The 22,059-nt window shown below is 41.5% G+C and overlaps 1 protein-coding gene across 1 annotated transcript in view; it reads left to right on the top strand.

The window, feature by feature from the left end:
• Positions 1-22,059, top strand: part of VWA8 (von Willebrand factor A domain containing 8) — a 1,291,603-nt gene that overhangs the window by 487,190 nt on the left and 782,354 nt on the right. The window contains exons 14-16 of the mRNA XM_085621802.1: positions 3,994-4,107; positions 14,451-14,619; positions 17,440-17,517. Coding sequence (XP_085477928.1) covers positions 3,994-4,107; positions 14,451-14,619; positions 17,440-17,517 — 361 coding nt within the window. The remainder of the gene's footprint in view (positions 1-3,993; positions 4,108-14,450; positions 14,620-17,439; positions 17,518-22,059) is intronic.

Below are 22,059 nucleotides of genomic sequence, written 5' to 3'. Positions count from 1 at the left end.
ACATGAGTGTTTTTGTTCAGAAAAGGATTAGCAAAGGATTAGTGAATGTTTTCAAAACATATTGATACTGGGAGAAACCCTGCAGTGACCACTTTAGTATAAAAGTCCCCCTTTACAGAAAGAGAGGAGAATTTCTTCCAGGCTAGACCGAGACTCTGCAGACTGATCCTTCGACAGGCAGAGACCTGACATCCCTTGCGGGGTGCCATCCTCGACGCAGAGACGGGGTCCTTCATTCAGAACTATCAGGTGAGGGGTTAGCACTTCCCCGGGGGAATCTTGGCTCCATTAGGATCTATCTTGACACGTGCTTCACCTACATATCTAGGCTAGGTACATTTAGGTAGGCTACGCATCGTAGGTGTACCCCAATGCTATTGTTTTATATAATCTGCTTTTATTCATCTTATTAGCACAATGGTAGAAATGTATCTGCTATTTACGATATTGGTGCTAGTCATCACATTTGTCTGCTCCTGTCTTTTGATTGTGGCAGCAAATATGTTTCATACTAGACTGACGTTTGATCAATAAATAATTATTGAAACAGTTCCAATCATCATTCTATGTGTATTGTGAGAAAAGTATGCACGAGTGACTGAGCGAAAGATACCGTATTATTTTCCACGATGCCTGAAGAATCAGGGTTGTCATGTTCAGCGGTTGCCAGAAACTACATACACCCCTGTAGAATACAGGGGAGTGGTAGTGGCACCATAGAGTTAGCTGGTCTAACGGCTGACTCATCCTGTGGGGGTGTCACGAGTCTGTCTGCACACCAAGCCCTCAGTTTAGGTCATCCAAAACACGCAGGTCCTGGGGGTCCTAGGAACTGCATGACAGGACCGGTTTCCTAAAGAGGAGTTTATCGATTTTGAAGCAGCACAGGAGTCTTTCAGTGTAGGGCCAGGCCAATATTTACAGCATGCAAGTATTGCCGCTATTGTGCAGGGTATATGGCCCACATTTCCTGGGGCCCTGACCACCGCGCTTGCACTTGCTTGAATCTGCTCTTTATGTGTGCAGGGGCAAATACTGGATTTCCAAGGATTGGTGTCAGGGAGGATTGAAAAGTGATGAAATATTGTCGTAGTTCTAGCCTATTCCAGACTTGTAGGGTGCCATGGTCACCAGCAAGTAATATAATCTGCAGCCTCTGTCTTTTTTATACATCTATGGTACCTGATCTGTGTCCATCCCAGTTACGCGTTGGTCCATGGATCACCCATATTACTCCAATTTGGGTTGAATCCATTCTACTATGAATTTTAATTGGGCGGTGTAATAGTATCGTTTAACATCTGGTATCCTTACCGTTTTACTAGAATGTCACATCATTCAAGCCACTATTCTGTATTTCCTCCCTGCACACACACATTTATCTTGGAGTCTCTGTATCTTCTGTGGGGTTGCTCCCTTCACTTGCACATGGAGGACCAAGAGTAAGTAAAGGGTTTGTGTAAGAGATGTCATCTTTATTTCACTGCCCATCCCATCAAGGAGAGCCCTCAAATCTGCCAAACTTACAGGTCTGCCTCAGGAGTTTTAGGGAATACTTCATAATCCACTTGCACTGTATGTTCAAGAGTAGACACTACTTACACACCTAAATAGGGGCTGGTGTAGACGACCACTGAAAGGGGAACCACTGTTTAGCCTTGTTACAGTTCTCGAGGGAGTGTGAGATTTAAAGCTTGGAATTTGGAAATGTTCAGCCAGAGAGGAGATACTTTGCCATAAGCTTCCAGTTTAGCCAGAGGAGCAGTGATGTCTTGCTGTGTCGTGGTCACCATAATGTTTTCCGTTTACATGGCTAACTTGTATTCATCCCTTCCCATGTGACTCCAGCGGATCACTGTCTTTGCATGATTTCATTAGCAAAGGGTTCCAATGCCAACCATTGACTCCCACTCACCACGAGTAAATCTGCAGCTAGACAACATCTCTACCAGATACATCGTTACCGAAGGTAAGTTACTCGTACTTTAGGTAGCCACTAGCAAATTAACTTCTAAATCGGGAACCCAATCCAAAGGCGAATAGCGTCTCATTTATGAAGGTCCACCTGACTAAATCAGATGCTTTCCAGTGTTGAATAAGAGGAGAAAAGATTTGTCCTGAGTCTTGTCTACCATGTCAGCAAGGGACATGAGAGCCTTGGTGTTATCGCCTCTAATTTACCCAGGGGTAAAACCTGCTTGATCCAGCACAATAAGGCCCGGCATATTAGTCTTTAACCTTCTATCCTAAAACCCAGTGAAGAGTTTAATATCAGCAGTGAGATTTGGCTATAAGAGCTACAAAGAAGTGTGTCCTTCCCTGGTTTGGGGGGGAGTGGGGGGGTTACTAAAGACATGGCCTATGACACGGTGTCTGTTTTCACATTTGAGGGCAAGAAGCTGAATTGCAAAGGCCAATATGGAGGCAAGTTCTCAGGTAAACTAATGGACAGTAGGACCTCACTCAATTGTATGGGGTTCTCTAAAGGGGACTGCCTGTTCTTTTTTAAGTTTTGAAACCTAGACAATATCTAGGTATCCCTATGACCTGTGTTCAAGGTCTTCCAGATAGTCCTGAAGAGCAATATTCCAAGCTTTGAATTCCATGACAAAGGAATTCCTACTCCTCTTGCCTTGAGTCCCTTGTTTCTGTCAGAGAGATGACCCGTCCCCTAAGGTCATTCATCTCCTGTCGCATTTCTGTGATTTCCTTTCCCAAGTCCTTCTTTAGTGGTAATAAGTCTCCCTGGAGGGCTTTAAACAAGTCAGTGAGAACATTCTTGGTATGGAGCCATCCTCCTCTGTGTCTCCAGCTTCTACACTCTGCTCTTAGATGCCAGGTGTTGTCTTTGCCAAAGATAGTGTGGAAGTAGAAAGTGTCAGCAGCAGTTCTCTAATGGTTTGATCATTTTTAGCTCTTGCAGTCGTCTATGTGGCTAAGTTCTGACTGTCGTGCCACTACAAGCGCAAGTGTGAAAATGACATTGTTCTTTTTCCAGTAATAACTCTACCAATAAATGATGTAGCTCCCACATTGACTTTGAGTGTATATAAGCAGGACTGTCTTACTTTCAGATCTCAAGGAAGAATGGCGTATGTTTTCATTTAAGGTGGTCTCTTGATTTGCAATTGCAATTGAAATGCTTATTGCAAAGTAGGTTATTATTAGGTGAGTAATTGTCTTTCTTACATAGGCAGATGATTATTGTGTTGTTGTTTGTAAATCCAATTAAAAATAAAATGTTCTACATATTGTAGAACTAGACTTGAAGCTTTGTTGTTCCATTTCGTTCAAAGCTGCTTAAACCAATCCCAGTGTTTTTATAATTATGGTTGTAACAATCATGTAGTCTTTTTTGAAAATGGCGTTTTCCTCGTGGCAATTACATTTCTCTGCAGCCATTTCAGACCGACTTTGTTGTTATGCTTATATCACATTTCACTCTGTTGACTTATCTTTTTTTAAATAGCCAATCGATTTCCTTTTCACATTTTTGTTTTAGGATGTAACTAAACTCACTTCATCCTCTAGGCTTTTATTGTTTTCTCTTTTACTTTTTCAGGCTAAGTGAAGTTGTCAGTGAGATAATGTACACATATTTGTACTCATGGTATTTCTTTTTAATTATTATAGCCTATGGCTTTCATGTGCTGCACACTACAAACTCAGCAGATTGCACACTGTCATAAATCTCACACTGTCATACTGTTAAAAACCTGATATCATTATTTACTTAGTCTAGAAGCATTAAAATCCTGTCTGTAGCTACCACACTGAAACATTACTTATTTAAGACATCTAAAGATTATCTTTCTCTAGTGGTCATCCTTTTCCTCGATAAGATCATTCAGACATCCCTAATCTTATTTTCATAGAAGATTAATGCTGCCTGTTTTAAGAGGATATTTCATTTGAGTGATGGTGTATGCAATAGCCATTAACCTCTGATTTATAGTGTGTGAGTTGAAGGAATCAATTTTATTTTCCCAACAGATTAATCCATGACCGAGAACTGACTCTATATGAAGGCACAAGACTTGTAAGAGAGGACAGGTATCAACAGTTAAAACAAGATCTGCAGTTGTCAGACGAAGAGCTTCAAAAGAGGTAATATTTTCTGTGCTGTAATGCTCTGTAAGAATAGAATCATCCACAGTTGTTTACTTATAACTGCAGTAAGATTATGTTGTATTGAATGTAAGAGCATGAGTAGGGAGATCAGTTATTATTCATGTACATGAACATATACAATTCACAAAACTGAAATGCATCAGGTAGCAAACCACCACCCTCTGCCTAAGCCGTGCATCCTGATGAGCATCCTCTTCCCAAAGACTATTCTCTTATCAAAGATTCTTGAAAGTATGGAATGGTTGATCGTGTCAGGCGCCTCAGAGAGAGATCAAGTAGGGTAGCAAAGCTGGAGTACCCTTTCTAAAGGATGAGGAGTCATAATTTACAATTCAGTGCTGCAGCCTACCTGAAACCAAAATGTAAGTCCTCAACAAGGTTGTTTTCAGTAATGAGTAGTTGGAGATGGTTCTCAATGAGGCTTTTCTTCACTTGAGCGAGAAATGGTTGGTTTGACACTTGACCATAGTTGCTCATATATTTGATATAAGGGCCTATTTTTTCCCCAAATGTCAAGTGACGTGGACTACTCTTAAGTCATACGAGGAAGAAACCTGAGATAGAGGTGTATTACTCAGATTGACCCAGAATGACATAAACGAAGTACCAATATCATTGTTGGTAGATGGCAGAATGGAATCAGTGCAGTAGGAAGAGGGTTTAGTTTAGCAGTGGTTTCGCGAAATTCTGATTAAGTTCCAACCAAGTCAATTGGATTTCAGAAATGGATCCACAGTTATAAGGATAGCATTGGTCTGGGCAAGGAGATTTCAATCTTGTCCATTTTCTCTTTGAAAAGAAGGGTGACATTTTTCGCAAATTATGTACGGGTTATTATTAAGCATTGCATCTGGTCTGTCCCACAGCTCTGAGTGCTTTACTGTCCAGGTTCAGTTCTTTACCAGTCATGGTTTTTAAGTCATTTCAGGTTTTGTGGGGCAAGCTCATCCATAGTCATAATTATGTTTTCTGTGTATTGATCGATTATTCTAAGGCCCATTGAGTAATAGATATGTCTTGAAGAGTTGAGGAAACTTTAGTTGATAGGAAATTAGATTCATTCTTTATATGCTCTCACCCAATGCTTGTGCTATTTTAGTTGTCCTCATGGTCAAGAAGAGATGAGGAAAAGGGTACCAGGAGGTTTTCCAACCTATCATCAGGGGTTTGAGGATCATTCTTAATTAACACATCATTTGAAAGTCTTGATGACTGCTTTGTTTGTGTTAATGCATATGTATCCTTGGATTTATTCAGCATTCCCTATTAGAACATTTATCAGGCTGTTTGTGTGATCCTCAGATGGTGGCACAGACTGTAAAATTGTTGCATTACCCCTATGTCATGTGTGAAACTGATATTTGTATTCACAGAATGCATTCACCTGCCATCTCAATGTATCAGGATGATGCCCTGTGTCCGAATATACGAGTGTTCCAATAAATACTTCCTACTCGGTGTAACTGAGAGCAAAATGATTGATGTTTCCCTACAGGGACTACTTCACAATAGGTTTTCCTTTGTCCCTCTAAATCATCATCCTGCTGTTACTAACCTTGAGAAAAGCACTCGGCCTCATTATATTCCAATATGCCACCTTTAAAAATCTCTAACATCTAACATCAGAATCTATCCCTCAGTGATCAGTCTGTGACTGATCTCAATAGCGAAATGCATTTTTCGTTCGGTTACACTGAGTAGGAGTATTTATTGTAACACTCATAAATCCCGACACAGGGCATCATCCTGTTACATTGAGATAAAGGGAAGAGAAACTGCAACAACATAGAGTAAAATAGATGATCACCCATAAATTCCCCATTGAGGAGCACGTGAGGAGCGGAGCACTATAACTGATTGTTGATAAGATCACCAGTTGATGTCATATGATATGATAGAATATTGGGGAAGTGATATTTAAATTTTGGTTGTCATTGGTATTGTTCACCGAAACGCGTTGACAAAGTATTGAAGACACGATCTGCAATTCACTGGGTACACATATATGTTTAATGAATTCACAAGTAACTAGGTGGCATTATCTGTAGATGTGTCTATTTGTAAAGACTACTTGTACTGTCTGAGATGATATGCATGTGCTGTATTTTTAATTATTTCAGTGTGTATATAACGTTTTAAAGTGGAAAAATGTTTGTATTGTGTTTAAAAGGAATAATTAAAACCATATACCTTTTCTTAATCTTCAGTGGTATATGTTTGTGCTAGTTTATGTTTGGTATGTATGAGGTGTGTTAATATTGAGATATGGTGTGTACATAGGAAAATATATCACTTTATGGTCTGTGGAACCCTGTCCCCTTCATGTGAGGGGTCTCTCTCATATTTTCATACCTCTTACCACTAACCCATTCAGCGACTATGGGGAACCCAGCAGTTTTGTGGTAGAGATCATGGTGCCCACTGCCCCCGTAACCAAGCCCACAGAACAGCCCAGACCCTCCAGTAAACCCGTCCCCCCTGCAGCCCCACCAGCAAAACCTCTTTAGCATGCCCTTGCAGCGACACAACCACCCAGCAGGAGGAATAATCCACTGATTCTTACCGGGCTGGCAGGCAATCATGTTGGATAAGTGGATCCTACAGATTGCTAGCAAGGAATACACTTTGCTCTTTCTCTCTTCTTTGCCGCACCTTCGACAGTCCTCATATTGACTGACGGAGGACCATCTCTCCGTTTTGTAGCAGGAAGTGCAAGCCCTTTGGCCAAAGTGGCTGTTGAGAGAGTGCTGGTGCCAGAAGTAGGGTGCAGTTGTTATTCCTGCTACTTTTTGGTGCCCATGAAAGACAGAGGTCTTCGGCCTACTCTAGACCTGCGACTTCTCAACGCCTTCCTCCGGCAGGAGAAATTCTAAATGGTCACCCTGGCCCAGGTCTTGTCTGTCCTTGACCCTGGAGACTGGATGTTCGAAGAAGTATTTCCAGTCACAAGGTAGGTGACTCCTCCTTTCATTGATAGTGCGCATGGGCATCAACTCCATTGTTAGATTGTTTTTCCCACCATTTTCCCGCCATCGAGTTCGAACGGGTATTGCTGCGCTCCGCTTTGGAATCGATCCTCTGGTTCCCCTTTGGTGCCTACTCTCTCTACCTCGACGGTATTGTTTTCGAGCGCGTTTTCTCTTTCAGAACTGTAAACTTCACACTCAGACAATAGAGCACCTACTTCACCAGTTAGGTTTTACAATAAATGCAAAAAAGTCTCACCTGTGTCTGGCACAAGTGCAATCTTATCTGGGAGCTTCCCCCAACCCTCAAAGCTCTAACCACTCCCAATGTAGCCAGAATTCACAATATGCGGCCCACAGTATTACAATTCCAACCCAACCAATCATTACCAGCCAGAGTCTTCATGCAACTGCTGGGAATTATGGCATTTTGCATTGCAATCGTACCTCATGCAAGGCTTCACATGCGTCCTCCAAAAGAATGTCTAGCGCGTCAGTGGAATCAGTTACAGGGTCTATTATCCGATCTAGTGTTGGTAAACAGCCAGACTCATCGCTCTCTGCAGTGGTGGAACCCTCAAAACTTGGCAAAAGGGCGGCCTTTCATTGACCCGATTCCACTGACTATAGTTACAACAGACGCATCGTTAGCCGGTTGGGGTGCCCATCTTCAACATTACACAGTACAGGGACTGTGGTCAGACAATCGCAAGAGTCTCCACATCAACTACCTGGAACTTCTAGCAGTGTTCCTAGCACTCAAAGCTTTTCTCACCCAACTTGTAGGCAAGACTGTCTTAGTTCGCACAGACAACATGACAGCAATGTATTACCTACAGGAACCGTGAGGGACTCACTCTCTCCAACTGTCACGCCTTGCACAAAGCATTTGGAATTGGGCGATTCACCACAAAATCTATCTCCTAGCAGAACAACTTCCAGGAGTAGACAATCAGATTGAAGACCTGCTCAGCAGACACAGGCAGCAAATACACGAGTGGGAAATTCACCCTAAAGTTCTTCTTCCCTACTTTCACAAATGGGGTTTTCCACAGATAGATCTGTTTGCCACAGTACACAATGCAAAATGCCAAAGTTTCGCATCCAGATTCCCACACCCAGCATCCAAGGGCAATGCTCTATGGATGAATTGGTCAGGGATATTTGCTTACGCTTTTCCGCCTCTCCCACTAATTCCATTACTGGTTCGGAAGCTCAGACAAACGTCCCTCACACTGATCTTGGTAGCTCCCACATGGGCTCGTCAACCTTGTTGCACCACCCTGTTAGAACTCTGTGGTTCCACATCAAAAGCTACATCACACACCCTGTCTTCTCACTCAGAGCCATGAAGAAATCAGACATTCAAATCCCAGAGAACTCAACCTATCGATTTGGCTCCTGAAGTCATAGAGTTTGGTTATTTACAATTGCCACCAGACTGTATGAATATTCTCAAAGAGGCTAGAAAGCCTACTAATAGAGCATGTTATGCAGCAAAATGGAAACGTTTGTTGTCTATTGTAACAACAACAATATCAATCCACTTGATGCTTTTGTACAGAACATCATTTATTATCTGTTGCATTTACAGCAATGTGGACTAGCTTACACATCCATTTGTTTACATCTAGCAGCCGTAGCTGCATACTTGCAAAATAGACAACACTTATCTCTGTTCAAAGTACCAGTGAGTAAAGCCTTCATGGAAGGAATAAAAAGGGTGATACCACTAAGAATTCCCCCTGCTCCAGAGTGGAACTTAAACATATTCCTTACAAGGCTAATGGGTCCACCTTTAGAACAAATGCACAAATGTCAGTTACAATTCCTATCATGGAAAGTTGCTTTCCTCATAGCGATAACCTCACTAAGGAGAGTTTGTGAACTTCAGGCATTAACTATACAAGACCCTCCCAGATGCACGTATACCGTTCCTTTGACCAGAAGCGGACCTTGTACTTCCAGATAAACTTTCCACAGTACTACCTGGCGGTTACCCTCGAGACAGATGCGACATACAGACAGTTTCTACCACCTCCTGGATTTGGGGGAAGTTGAGGAAACTCACCGGCGCTACACATTTATATTCATCCTCCCTTCCCCTGCCAAACACTCGTTGGTTCCCACTCACAGGAGAGAGCCTAGTACAGCGCACATTGACTACACTCGATATTAGCAAAATAGGGGATCTATTCCCCGAGGGGCATGCTTTCTTCCTAGATGAGGACGCCAGGATGACAGGTTGCAGCTTCATGACTCGTTTCATCATGACCCGTGTCAGGTCGGCTCTCCGAGCCGCATTTCCCACATTTCCCATAGAGCTAGACTCCTACCCCCCACTTACGCTAGTGATAGAGAATCCGGATGGGGCGCGACTAATTTCTAAAATGTACAAGGCTAGCATTGACATGAAACCAATAAGTGACAATAAACTTTGATAAGCCTGGGAGGCGGATGTTGGGGGGCCCATAACGGATGACCAATGGACATAATGTTGCGAGGACACTAAAGATATATCCCTAAATAGTAGGCACAAACTGATTCACTTTAAATTTCTGCACCGGGCCTATTTTACTCCTGCTATGTCACACAGGATAGACACCAATAGGTCACACTCCTTTCTAAAATGCGCCGCACCGCATGCCGATTTCATACACTTAGCTTGGACTTGCCCTCGCTTACAGGCGTACTGGACAGGCGTACACATGACACTGGGGAAAATAATCAGCATCCCACTGAACCCCATCCCTGAGATTGCGCTGTTGGGATACACGGTACAGATCCCCAAAAAAGTCAGAAAGCTGGCCTCCTTAGGTCTACATTTGGCCAAAAGAGAGGTCGCAATACATTGGGGCCGGAAAACTGCCCCCAAATTGCAGGATTGGATGCAAAGTCTCAAATATTGTAATGTTAATGCCGAATGTTATGCTAGCTTGCTGCCATTGACATCCCGCCCCAGGGACATATGGGGTCCGTGTAGGGACTATGTTGCTGCTCATAAACAAGCCTTGGACACGCAGTTAGAAAAAGGCATTGTACCGGAGGGAGTGGGTTGATCGGATGGATGTCCTATATGCAGCCGGAATGGCCCGAGGCTGGGTATGAAGTAAGAATGTGGGAATTGGAGATGTCGGGTGGGGGAGGTGCGGAGATGACAACTACGTGGCAGGGGTGTGATGCTGAGCTAAGTGAAAGTTTTGTATTACGGGATAAGTGTACTGGGCGACTATGCAAATAATGCTGCCATGAATGCGACTGCTATTGAACCAATAGGTGTGAGACTTAGAATTCATATATTGCTTGTTTGCGATGACATATACATGATGTTTAAAGGATCGAAAAATAAAGTGTTTAAAAAAACACAACTATACAAGACCCTTCCTTTCAACTTCACAAAGATTGTGATTCTTTGCACCAACCCTAAATTTCTCCCTAAAGTAGTTTCTGCTTTTCATATCAATCAATCAGTTGCGTTACCTTGGTTCTTTCCTCAACCTGATTCTGTAGCAGAACGAGCCCTACACACACTTCATGTTAGATGTGCTATACTTTACTACATAGAAAGAACCAAAGATTTTAGGAAAACAAAGCAACTATTTGTTGCTTTTTCTCTACCTCACAAAGGCAATCCTATATCTAAGTGAGGTATTGCAAGATGGTTTGTAAAATGTATCTAAACATGTTATGTTAAAGCAAAGAGAACTTTGTTAGTACTCCCTAGAACGCACTCTACTCGCAAAATAGGGGCTACTATGGCATTCTTGGGAAATATTCCCATAGCTAATATTTGTAAGGCAGCAACATGGTCTACACCGCACACATTCACCAAACACTATTGTGTAGATGTGTTAGCAAGACAACAGGCTAATGTAGGCCAAGCAGTAGTGAAAACACTGTTTCAAACAACTACAACCACTACAGGTTAGCCACCGATTTGGGAGTTTACTGCTATATAGTCCATGCAAAACATGTGATCTGCAGCTCACATGCCTTGAATGGATAATGTTACTTACCCAGTAAGCATTTGTTCTTGGTATGTAGAGCTGTAGATTAACATGCGCCCCCAGTCTCCTGTAGTTGTTGTAGTTCTTAATTCACATTCATACGCATGAACATCTCTATTCTACATATACTAACTCCATTCTCACCCTCTGCGGGAAAACAATCTAACAATGGAGTCGATGCCCATGCGCACTATCACCGAAAGGAGGAGTCACCTACCTCGTGACTGGAAATACTTCTTCGAACAAAAACAACTTGCAAACATCCGGACCCAACACTAGATGGCAGGAGTATTGCAAAACATGTGAATCTACAGCTCTACATGCCAAGAACAGATGCTTACTTGGTAAGTAACATTATCTTACTAAAGTTTAGATAAAAAAATTAATTCCCACCTAAAATAAAATAAAAATATGCACTAATAATTATTAAAATTGATGTATAGAATTCATCAATTCCATCGACAACAATGCTGCGAGGTAACATTCTGTAGTCCGTAGAACTCATACTGCCGGACACTGCATTAACCAATATACTCTCCGTTTTATGATTTTTTGCGATCATACTTACCTCGCATCAGGACTGGAATCCCGTTAAGTTCTATATTTGGGACAGTAAACAGCAAAACGCGAAGGAGGATGCTGCGATAGTGCGACGATTTGGCTCAGACATGGAATAGACCACTTGCTAGCATGATTGTGCCCTGAGGAAGCCCATGTTTAGGCGAAACACGTTGGCTGTACTTGTTGAAATGAAAAATAGATTAAAAAAAGAGAAAACTACAAGCAGTGACTAACTCGTCTTGTTTACTATAGTCCTGTGTCCAAATTGTTGTCTGCTATACTTTAATTTCTGTTGCCTCTCAAGCGTATATTCTGAATCATTTCTTTCTATTTTAAATAAGTTCCTTTCTGGCTGGTCTAGATTCAGGTTATCCTTTCATATAATGGTTGCTTTTTAATATAAGCAGTATCACAAGATACACAATCATTAACATCCTGTTTACAGAGGTGAGACATTCTCCTGACATTCTCCTGAAGAACAACCTTATTTTTAAGGCAACAACATCTTTGTGTGGGTATGAGACAATGCCTTGAGTTTGTATGGAGACTCGGTACATGCTTGAGTATTTATGTAGTATTGGTCCAGGCCCGACAGCTTGTGTGCCAATGAAATTGAGAAAATCATTGTATCCTGTTTATCAGGAAGGATATGCCTGGGCCAAATCTGATTGAGAGGCAGTACCTGCAGGTGCACAATCGGGCGAGATCCTGCATGGGATTGCGAGAAATGTGAGAGCATTCTGATTTTTTCATCTTATGCCTGCAGTCATGCTGCCAGAAGGGAATCCCCGTGAGGCTCCTGCCTTCGCGTACCCAGCATGGAGGGATAAGGAAATAAAACTTTCTTTGATAAGACTTATTCATGAACTGAACCTGCAAGTAGGATGGATAAGGTACTAAGAGACCTAAGGGTTGGATGTTGTAGACTAGCATAGATCCTGACCACTGGTGCAGAAATAAATCATGGGCGACCGTGGCCCCGAAACCATCTTCATAGGCAATTATATGCAGAGATCAAAGAGGAGTTGGAGGGGTGCACAAACCTAATGACTTCTAGGTTGTAGTACGTAGGTGTTAAGTTGCAGGTTACCACTTGTTGGGGTCACCAAAACGATGGTGAGTTAGGGAAAGTTGAGACCCCACTTCATGTTCATGGGGTGGACCCTGTACAGGTAAAATGCTATTCACATATTACCAAGTCTGGTACTCTAGATACACCTGTTTTTTTGTGTAATCCCTAAAAGGGATACCATAGAGGAAGACCATCACACCCGGTCACGTGTCCACTTCTCCCGCAGCTTTTCATTCGCTACCCAAAGTAAGTTCAAAGATACTCATGGGTTTTCACCAGGGAGGGTACAAGTTGTCCAGTCCCAGAGCAAGAAGGAAAGACATTAGTAAAATACTTTAGCATGTGACAGAGCCATAAGAGCCAGCATGTGCGAGTTCAAGTATGCTGTGAGTGTGAGGTGTCTTATTACTTACCTGTCTTTCTAGAGGTGTGTATGTAGGCTTAGATGAGCATACTCCTGTGATGATATAATCCCCTTGAAAGGAGGACACACTCTATCTCAGAATAAGAAGTGTTGGGCCCAGACAAAAGAATGTGTAGTGTGTACAGTGGTTGTATTCCTGGACTCCGGAAAATAGGTGGATTTAATTAAAGAATTGCAAAGTCTAACACAGGCTTTAGTAATATTGTCCATACTAATGATCCGTGCTATCTGTACATTTAACATAATCGTATATGTTGCAGCATCGATTTGTTCCATGTACTCATATAATCAATAGTTGCCTTCCATACTAGATTTCATGATACACACATGCAGATTGGTTGTGTATACCACCTAAGGGAGCCAATATATCTTTTGATTTCTTGCATGACAGTCTACATACATGAAATGGCAAGCTGCATCCCTCCTATTGTGTGTAATGCTTCATTAAATGGACACTGTGCAAAATTATTAGTCATTTATCCGTACTCCATTTAACCTTTTTTGTAGGATTTTACCATGCGATTGAAATGAAATATGTCTTTTATTCTTATAGAACACATTTTAAGCAAAACATGACTTAGACTTTCGTTTGTAACTGAATCATAACTAGACATTGAATTGTTCTTTAAGCCTAGAGCATTCACTTCCATAAACCTAATTAGTCAAAATTGGTCGTACAGTTTGTCTGCTCACCAGCAGATGGCTCCAAACGTCATATCCATCCTTTCCAGAGACTTAATTAACATTGTCTTTTAATTTCATTGTTCTCTGTAATTCCAAGTGCAGACGACCACATCACAGGATGCAGCAGGAATTTAAAAGCTAGACCTCCAAGTTGACGTGCACATGCAGAGTTTTCCTGAAAAAGCACCGATAAACAGAGATGAACCATTTGGACTCTGTGCTTGAACCAGGCTGTATGCAGTTCTTGCATTCATTCTTCTGCCCGCTGGATTTGGGAAGCTGTTCCCAAAATTCCATATTACATCCATCATGTCACGTCACATTTGTCGAAGTTTTGAACTAAGTATTAGAAATATATGGAAACGCATTCATTTGCTTTTAAAATTAATGAGCCTTTTACCTCTATGCTGCTGAAGCAAGTGAACTCATTGTTTGACGTTCATGGCTTGATAGGGTCTTCAAAGCATCAGATGTTTTCCTTTCAAATGGCGACGTCTCCTTTGTTGGAGGTCCTCTGCTGGGCACCAGTGCGGGGTGAATTTATAGTGGTTCTCATGAGATCTCTGTAGCTTGTGATCCATCTGCGCTGTCTGTTTGCCTTGCAGGTCCATCTTCCCCATTCACCCTTCATTCAGGATCATTGCTCTGGCAGAGCCCCCTGTGATTGGAGGCAGCGCGCAGCAGTGGCTGGGCCCAGAGCTTCTGACCATGTTCCTGTTCCATACTGTGAAGCCCCTAACTATGAAGGAAGAGATGGAAATTATTCAAGGAATGGTAAGACTCATTGACAGTGTTTCTCCAATATTCTTTCCATTAGTAGGGTACCTCATGGTAAAAAACTTTGTGTGTATTTTTCCTTGACGTCTGTAAGACATTTGTGGATATCAATAGGAGTACACTGTGTGCACATATAGTCCCAGTGATGTGTTTTACTCACAATCATGACCTATAACCAGGGCCACTGGAATTATGCTGCAGTGGAGGGCTAAATTATGTGGCAGGGTTGAGTAACTTCTGGGGCAAGAAAAGGCTAATTATGTGGCATTATACAGCACATTTTTTGATAGTATGACTTCATTATTTTGTCAATTTTAAACTTGTTAACACTGGGCATTAGTTGCACTTTTTTTAGTACTAGTTTAACACCCTAATATAGCAATAAGCAACAGAAAGGCAACCAATCCAACTTTGCAAACGGTCTCCCAGTGCGCAGAAGCACGTGTCACTTCGTTTTCAGTAACTTTTGACACATTTGAGCTAGAAACAACTTATTTTTTTTGTTAAAATCTGCAGATTATGCAACAAATCTATAATTATGCGAAAGTCGCCACAGCCGCAAAATCCCATAATTCCAGTGACCCTGCCTATAACCAGCAACAGTTCTATACAGATTTCTTTTTGGCGTTTACTGGCTAGGTTGTTTCTCAGTCTACCCCGCATCTTAAGACCAGGAATGAGGGAAATGCATTAAGTAGCGGTGGTTGGTTATACTTAGAAGGCAGAGTTTAAATAAAAAGATGGAAGGATGTGAATCGGAATGAGGTGAAGACAAGGAAAAAAATGCCTAGTCATAAAAGGGAAACCAGAGAAAGAGACACCTAATAAATAAGCAGGATGGAAATCAGTGCCCCCCTCCCCCCAGCCTCCCAGCAGTGCCTAATCCCAGCTGCCTTTGCTTGAAAGGTAGAAGCATTGAACAAATTGATTTTTTATCGTAGGTGAATGACTGCCACAAGATCCTCAAGTATCACACATTTAAATTGAGAATATTGAGAGCGACAATTTATTAGGAGAACTGGAATGAAGAAAGTTTAACATTGGCAATAAAGGTTTCAGATAAACTCAGCAGCACCATAGTTTATTAGAAACGGAGTGCTCTGGGGTTCTAATGGCTGGTAGAAGCTCGGAGCATCAACTTTTCAATGTTTAACAAAGGCCTTACAGAGCCCAAGGGGATTTCAACCCACTCTGATTCTGTGAGACATTTGTTTTACAAATTAGAACATTGTGCCCTCTAGAGGCAGAATGTTCTAATAGCCTTAGAGCCCTCCCTAGCGGGCTCTTCAGACCATTAAAGGCCTGCTCCCTTCTTAAAGGCACTCGCATTCGGCTAGGGCCTTAACGCTGGAGTAGGTCTTTAATGGTCGGTAGAGCCCGCTACAGAGGGCTCTAAGGCTGTATTCAATTACTACTAATACTACTAAAACACTAGCAGTCAAAAAAGCGACATAGTACAAATATAGCAAAACCCGAGCTGGAACAGCCCGGTCATAAGTGCCAGGCCCTGTCTCCACAATGCAATGACCCAAGGACCCCCAGACCGGTAGGTGCCTTGTTGGCATTATCAAAGATGTGGAAATGACTGCAATGGCCTTTTGAACGCAGGCAGGTCTGCTGCACTCGGGGCTTCTCACTGCGAGAAACAAAAAAGGCATACATGGAATGCTTAAATTAATTTCAGCTTTTGGTACTTACTCTGGGCCGCATTCCAATCCTTAATTCTTTTGCTCACTTTACTGCAACAACCGGGGACCAGCCCTATGCAAATTACCTTTGGTCCTACCTGAAATGGAGCGCTCCTGCCAAAACGCTAGGTCATGCCCCCACTGACTTGGAACAGAAGCACCATCATACCCTTTTACACTTTATTGGGTCTCACCAGTCAGTGTAGCTTCAGTCCTATGGCACTGAGAACGCAACCTTTCCTAAATTCCGCCACAACAGAACTTTTGAGACACAGCTTTAGGTGTTCATTGTGATGCAGTATCCTATTGTCCGAGGAGAGATAAGACCTATTTGGCTGTAGTTCAAAGAGGTGTATTCTGAATTACTGCATAGGAAAGGATGTTAATGTCTCATCATGTATGTAGACAAACGTGTGAGGTATTGTGAGAACTCTTAGAGAACATTCTGGTAAAGGCTCTTTTTCACTAGCCAGTCATCCAGGTTTGGATAGATGTTCATCTTCAGAAACTAGCTGCTTCGACCGTCAGTAAAAAAGTACTGGATGGACTACTAGCCATTGGCTAGACTGTGTTCGGGCAATGGTGCTTCTTGGCTGTATGCAAACATCTAGTACTTTTTATGTTTCTTTGCATTTAGGATTTAGGATGGGAAAATATGCATCTTGAAGGTCTAGCGAGTATATCTCAATTTTGTGTTGCTTAGACACACTTTATATGTTTGTTGTGTGTTTGTATACTCACTTTGTAGATATATCTATCGATTGGTGTATAGATACATACATAAATACATACATAACTACTTACATCCATACAACGTTTACTTTTCACAGCCAAGTTGGCAAGCTTGAGGAATCGGGAGAATGTATCTAAAGTTACACAAACATAATTTTATTGACCAAAGCACACCATAGTTTAGGCAGATGCAGTTTCTTAAAAATGTATTATTGAGCAAATTTTTAGTTTGATGTATATTCTCAAGACAAATTTGACAATAAATACTGTGGTGTTTGTTGCATTGCATTGACCGGTTAGGAATGAAGAGAACATGTGCCTACCTACCGACCATTTGCATCTTGTGATTAAGGCTCAATATTTTGGTCCGAGACAATGTCTTCTGATTTCTCAACAGATCCCAAATGTACCAAAGAATGCAGTGGAACAGTTATTGACATTAACGCACAAACTCCGGGAAACAAAGGACCCCACTGTGAGTATTTATTTACTTACTTATTTATATTTATTTATTGATATGTGTTTATTTGTTTATTTAACTTCAGTGCTGCTGAGTAGATGGTACACACAGGGTTACTGGTGCCTGAACTCTTTTACTACCTTGCTGAGGTTGCCTCAACTTCAGCAAAGCTTAACAAATATTTAAAATGCTACTAATCAAGTCGACAAGCCAAGTTTATTGTTTTTAGTTAATTAAAACCATAACAATGTATATAAAACACGTTATGATACTATACGTTACTACAATGGTTCTAATAAATACATACTTCGGTATTACATGTAAAGTTCTTGTGAAGGTTTCATCGGTTGGAAGTAAATCAAAACGCTCCTTGGCATATAACCAGTATCAGCATTAAGACACTAGTGCATGATTGAATATTTGGGCAACCGTCCATAGGTACCTTTTTAACATAATATTTTAGTATTGTCCTACGTTGTCACCGACCTGATTTTATGGACTATTTCCAGCTTCTGTGAACGTGGTGTGTTTCTATGCATTTCCTACAATGACTCTAAAATCAAAACTTACGTTACTGTACGTTTGCTACAATGAATCTAAAGACAAAACATACGTTCAGTATTACAGGTAAAAATGTTCTGCTAATTTCATGGAATGAAGATAAAACATAATCCTTTTAGATATAAAACTAATATCAAATATTGAAACTCCTCTGCATACAAATATTTGTACAATCCTGAAATGGTTTAATTTTTCACTATTCTTTTAGCAGTGTCCTAAATATTCACTGAGTATTACAGGTAAAAATGAATCTTGTGCTAATTTCATCAAGTGAAGATTAATCATAATGCTTTTGGATAAAAAAACAGTATCATTTCAAATCCTCCTGCAAAATATTTGTACAATCTTGAATAGCTCCATTTTTGCAAGTCTTTTAGCAGTATCCTACATCATCACTGAGATGATTATATATTCCATATCATGCTTCCGTCAACTGGTCAGCAGTGTTTTTCGGATACTCTTGATACGCTATATCTAAATATTCAACACATTTACAGTGTCTCTGGGGATCCTCAGGGTTGATGCAGGCTATACAGCTTCGCTTCCTTGCAGGTGCGCATTTATCTCTTATTAAAACTGCGCTTTAACTATTGTCGTCTGATTGTTTGGAGTCCTGAACAGGTGCAGATCAGATGATTTAGGTCTTCTGTCTTTTGATTACAGTGCCTGCATACTATTGGGCCATTATATTTTCATGCTGGCATAGCTGCTAATGCTGGTATGTTTCCCAGACGTGAGGAAAAAAATCAGCGTTTAATATGTACTGAAAAAGGAATGGACATGTATATGGCCACCGAAGAGTTGGTGTTGTGTTTTATTACCATCCATACGTGTGTGTTCGGATACTAAAATTGTTTTTGTCTGCCAGCGTGGAGATACTTTTTGTGGTTTTGGTTGTTATTCTTCTGAAGGTGTCATAGTTGACACCAAATGCTCATAGATTTGTGAGAACTAATTGTTTAATAGAGTCTTGGAGGTATTTATGGTGTTCCAATGACTGATTGTTTTGTAATTCTGACTATAAGGCTTGATTTAAGGAGTTGGATGAGCGGCTGATTTTATACCATTTTTTTACTGCTGTTTCTCTTCTGGATACATCTTGGTTAACAAGTTCAAACTCAAGGCGGATCTGTGCAGGAGAAGAATTCTTCTGTAGGTTAAATACTCGCCTAAATGCTTTTATCTGTATCCTGTCCAACATTTCGGCATCTTGGCCTTTCATTGCCATGCTTGTGTAGGTGATTGTTGGTAGTAGTTTGGCGGCTATTACTGTTAGGAGTGGCTGATAAGACGGACCATTCAATTTCCTTGCCAAGATGATGAGAGCATGAATCGGGACTGATCCCTTCTGGTTGATGTGTTGCTTTTGTCGAGTAAAAATTCCTCTAGAAACTAAGTATAGACCAAGATATTTGTAGTTTGTTACTGATTCAAGGCGTGAATCATTCAAAAGAAATTCTGGACACGGCTCAAAGGGATGTTAAGTGACATTGTTTTTGTTTTTCCTATATTCATCTCTGTCGTTGTTTTTTGCATAGGTGGCAAGTGCATTCAATGTTTTTTGCAAGCCCACTATAGTTTGACTAAATAAAATGATGATAGCTGGGTTAGTCAATCCAAGCCCAGACGAGGGGGGTGGGAATTATTCTGATCTAGCACTGGTGTGAGATCTGACATAAAAAGGTTGAAAAGGTGCGGCACTAAGGCACACCCTTGCTTCAGACCTTGATGGGTGGGTGGGTTTCTGCTAAAATTCTACTAATATTTTCCAGAGTAACCATGTATCTCCAGTATATATATGTGAACAGGACAGAAATTCAAAGAGTGCCCCCCTGTGTTAACAATTAGCTTCTTTAACTTAAAAGCACCATGATCTCCCTATGGATTGAGTTTTTAGGCAGTCTGCCTTTTGCACACCAGCTGGTTTATGACCAATCTTCATTGCCTGCTGACACAAATGTATTACTCGCTTGCAGTGTAGAAAAGCCTGTCAGTAGGATTCACTGAATCCTGCCCTTATGAGGCAGGATTCTGTTTATGAATCACACCGAACGGGCTGCGAATGCAGGGATGTAGGCCTGTGACTGACAGCAGCCATCCATTGCTGCCTTTCCATAATGCCTACCTTCTTACTCAGGCTCCTGGCCCTTAAAGGGGAAGGAGCTGCAATGAAAAAATCTGTGCAAGCAGCTGTCCTCTGCTCCACCCCAGGTGCCGACAGCCTACATTCACAAAGTGAAAGCAAAAGCTGTCCCTCCTTAGAGGACAGCTGTCCTTTATGCATGTATACCACAATCTTTTGGGGATCGGTATCCAATCATCTGTTTGTAACGAGTTGCGTCTGCAAACCATTGATACTTTGATACATTGCATTGTGATTTGGATGGGGGAGGGGGATGTCTCTATCTCTGCCAATAGTCATTTGCCTTTTTAGAGACACAAAGCCAAAGATTTTGCAAGTCCCAGCCAGTTTTCTGACAGCAAAAAGTCTTAGACCATTAGGGCCGTTACTTCTTAAGTGCCCTGGCAGCACCCCAGCAGGTCCTCCTCATTCACCGTGCTGTCCTGCTAGCTGGATGCTACTCACATCCAAGCCCTCTGTTATGTCTCCTGCTCAGAGGTTTATCAGTACCTAAAAGCATCATTAAAGGCCAACGTGGACTCTGGGATAATCCAGGCTTTAAACGACATACTAAAAAGAACACATATATAGAGCGTAGAGGAAAATACAAATTAAAGTACGTCTCAAAGTCCGCAAGAGTGTCCTTCAAAAGAGCTTATTAAGAAGAGAACTGCAGGTCGGAGACAATGTCGACTAGCCGGAGCAAAGTAGTTTTCGAATGATCCATCGCTGTGTTTTTCTTGTATCGATTATTGTCATAATCGCTAAGTGACGTCATACTAATATTTGGGTTAATTAGCTTTAATTACTGCTTTCATGATGGTGTGAAGACCATAGCAACATGTGTCTAAAAGAGATGTACTAATTGGTTTTGCTGCCTCTTTAAGACTACAAAACCTCAAGTCGCAACCTGCCAACGGCACATTTTGAGTTGGAAAAGTCTTTCAACTGTAGTTTGGATGGGAGGAGTGGGGTGTACAACAGGGTGTTCCCCTCCCCCTTCCAAATTGTAGTGCAGTTTTTCAGTTGTTAACAGCTGCAATTGTGGTCGCAAACCACAATTGCACTTACTCGAGGTCAACATCTGAAAAGGGGATGGCATCTATTGGTAGAAGTGCATCCGTTTCAGCACAGAAAGAAGTTTGCGCCAGAAAGAAGTCGTTGTGCTAAAGTGCAAACTGCTTCAAGGCACCGCCTTTAGACATCAAGCCCTTAGGATGAGATTCTACTGAGCCTTTTGGAGCTGAAAAACCAATACGAAGGCACTGATGATAATGATCAAATTTAAATGGTTTTTAAGACATTTGTCTCAAAAAATTCAATCGGCTTCCGGTTAGCACAAGTAGGATAAAGTGTTTTGAATGGTGATGTATTCCTGGGCTACTGGTCCTTCAGTAGAGAGCCACAAATAGCTACATTACATCAATTAAAGTGTTTTAGTTGTCAAGTGTTTTTGGTGACAAGTTTTTCTTTACCAACCACACTATGATTCTTGATGGTGTTGGTGACTTCCAGGACTGGTGGCTACGCTTTCTTCAAGGCAAACGCAGGCGTATGCTCTGTTTACTTACTGGTCTTGCTAAAAATGAAACTATGGTTCTAAATTGCTTCTGCACATGCACTACATAAGTTCAAGTATGATATTGGCTGTTGTTGTGATCAGAGTTTAGTTTAGGAGGCAAAGGTTAAGACCTTCTTCATTACCTGTGCCAGTGATTTTTTGATGACAGCTGATACCAGGGGTTCTGGTCATTCCAGGAGTGTGGAATACCAGGGATTATAAATTGAAACCTGAGGTTCCTGAGAAATGAGGAATTACTATGGAAACCAGTAATTCCATGTCCGAATCTCATAGCAATTACTTATTTTTTCCC

The sequence above is a fragment of the Triturus cristatus genome, chromosome 8, assembly GCF_964204655.1.
Source record: "Triturus cristatus chromosome 8, aTriCri1.1, whole genome shotgun sequence".
Taxonomy (NCBI): Eukaryota; Metazoa; Chordata; class Amphibia; order Caudata; family Salamandridae; genus Triturus; species Triturus cristatus.
Note: the sequence above shows the minus strand (reverse complement) of the source record. Positions and strands in the feature narration are given on the sequence as shown.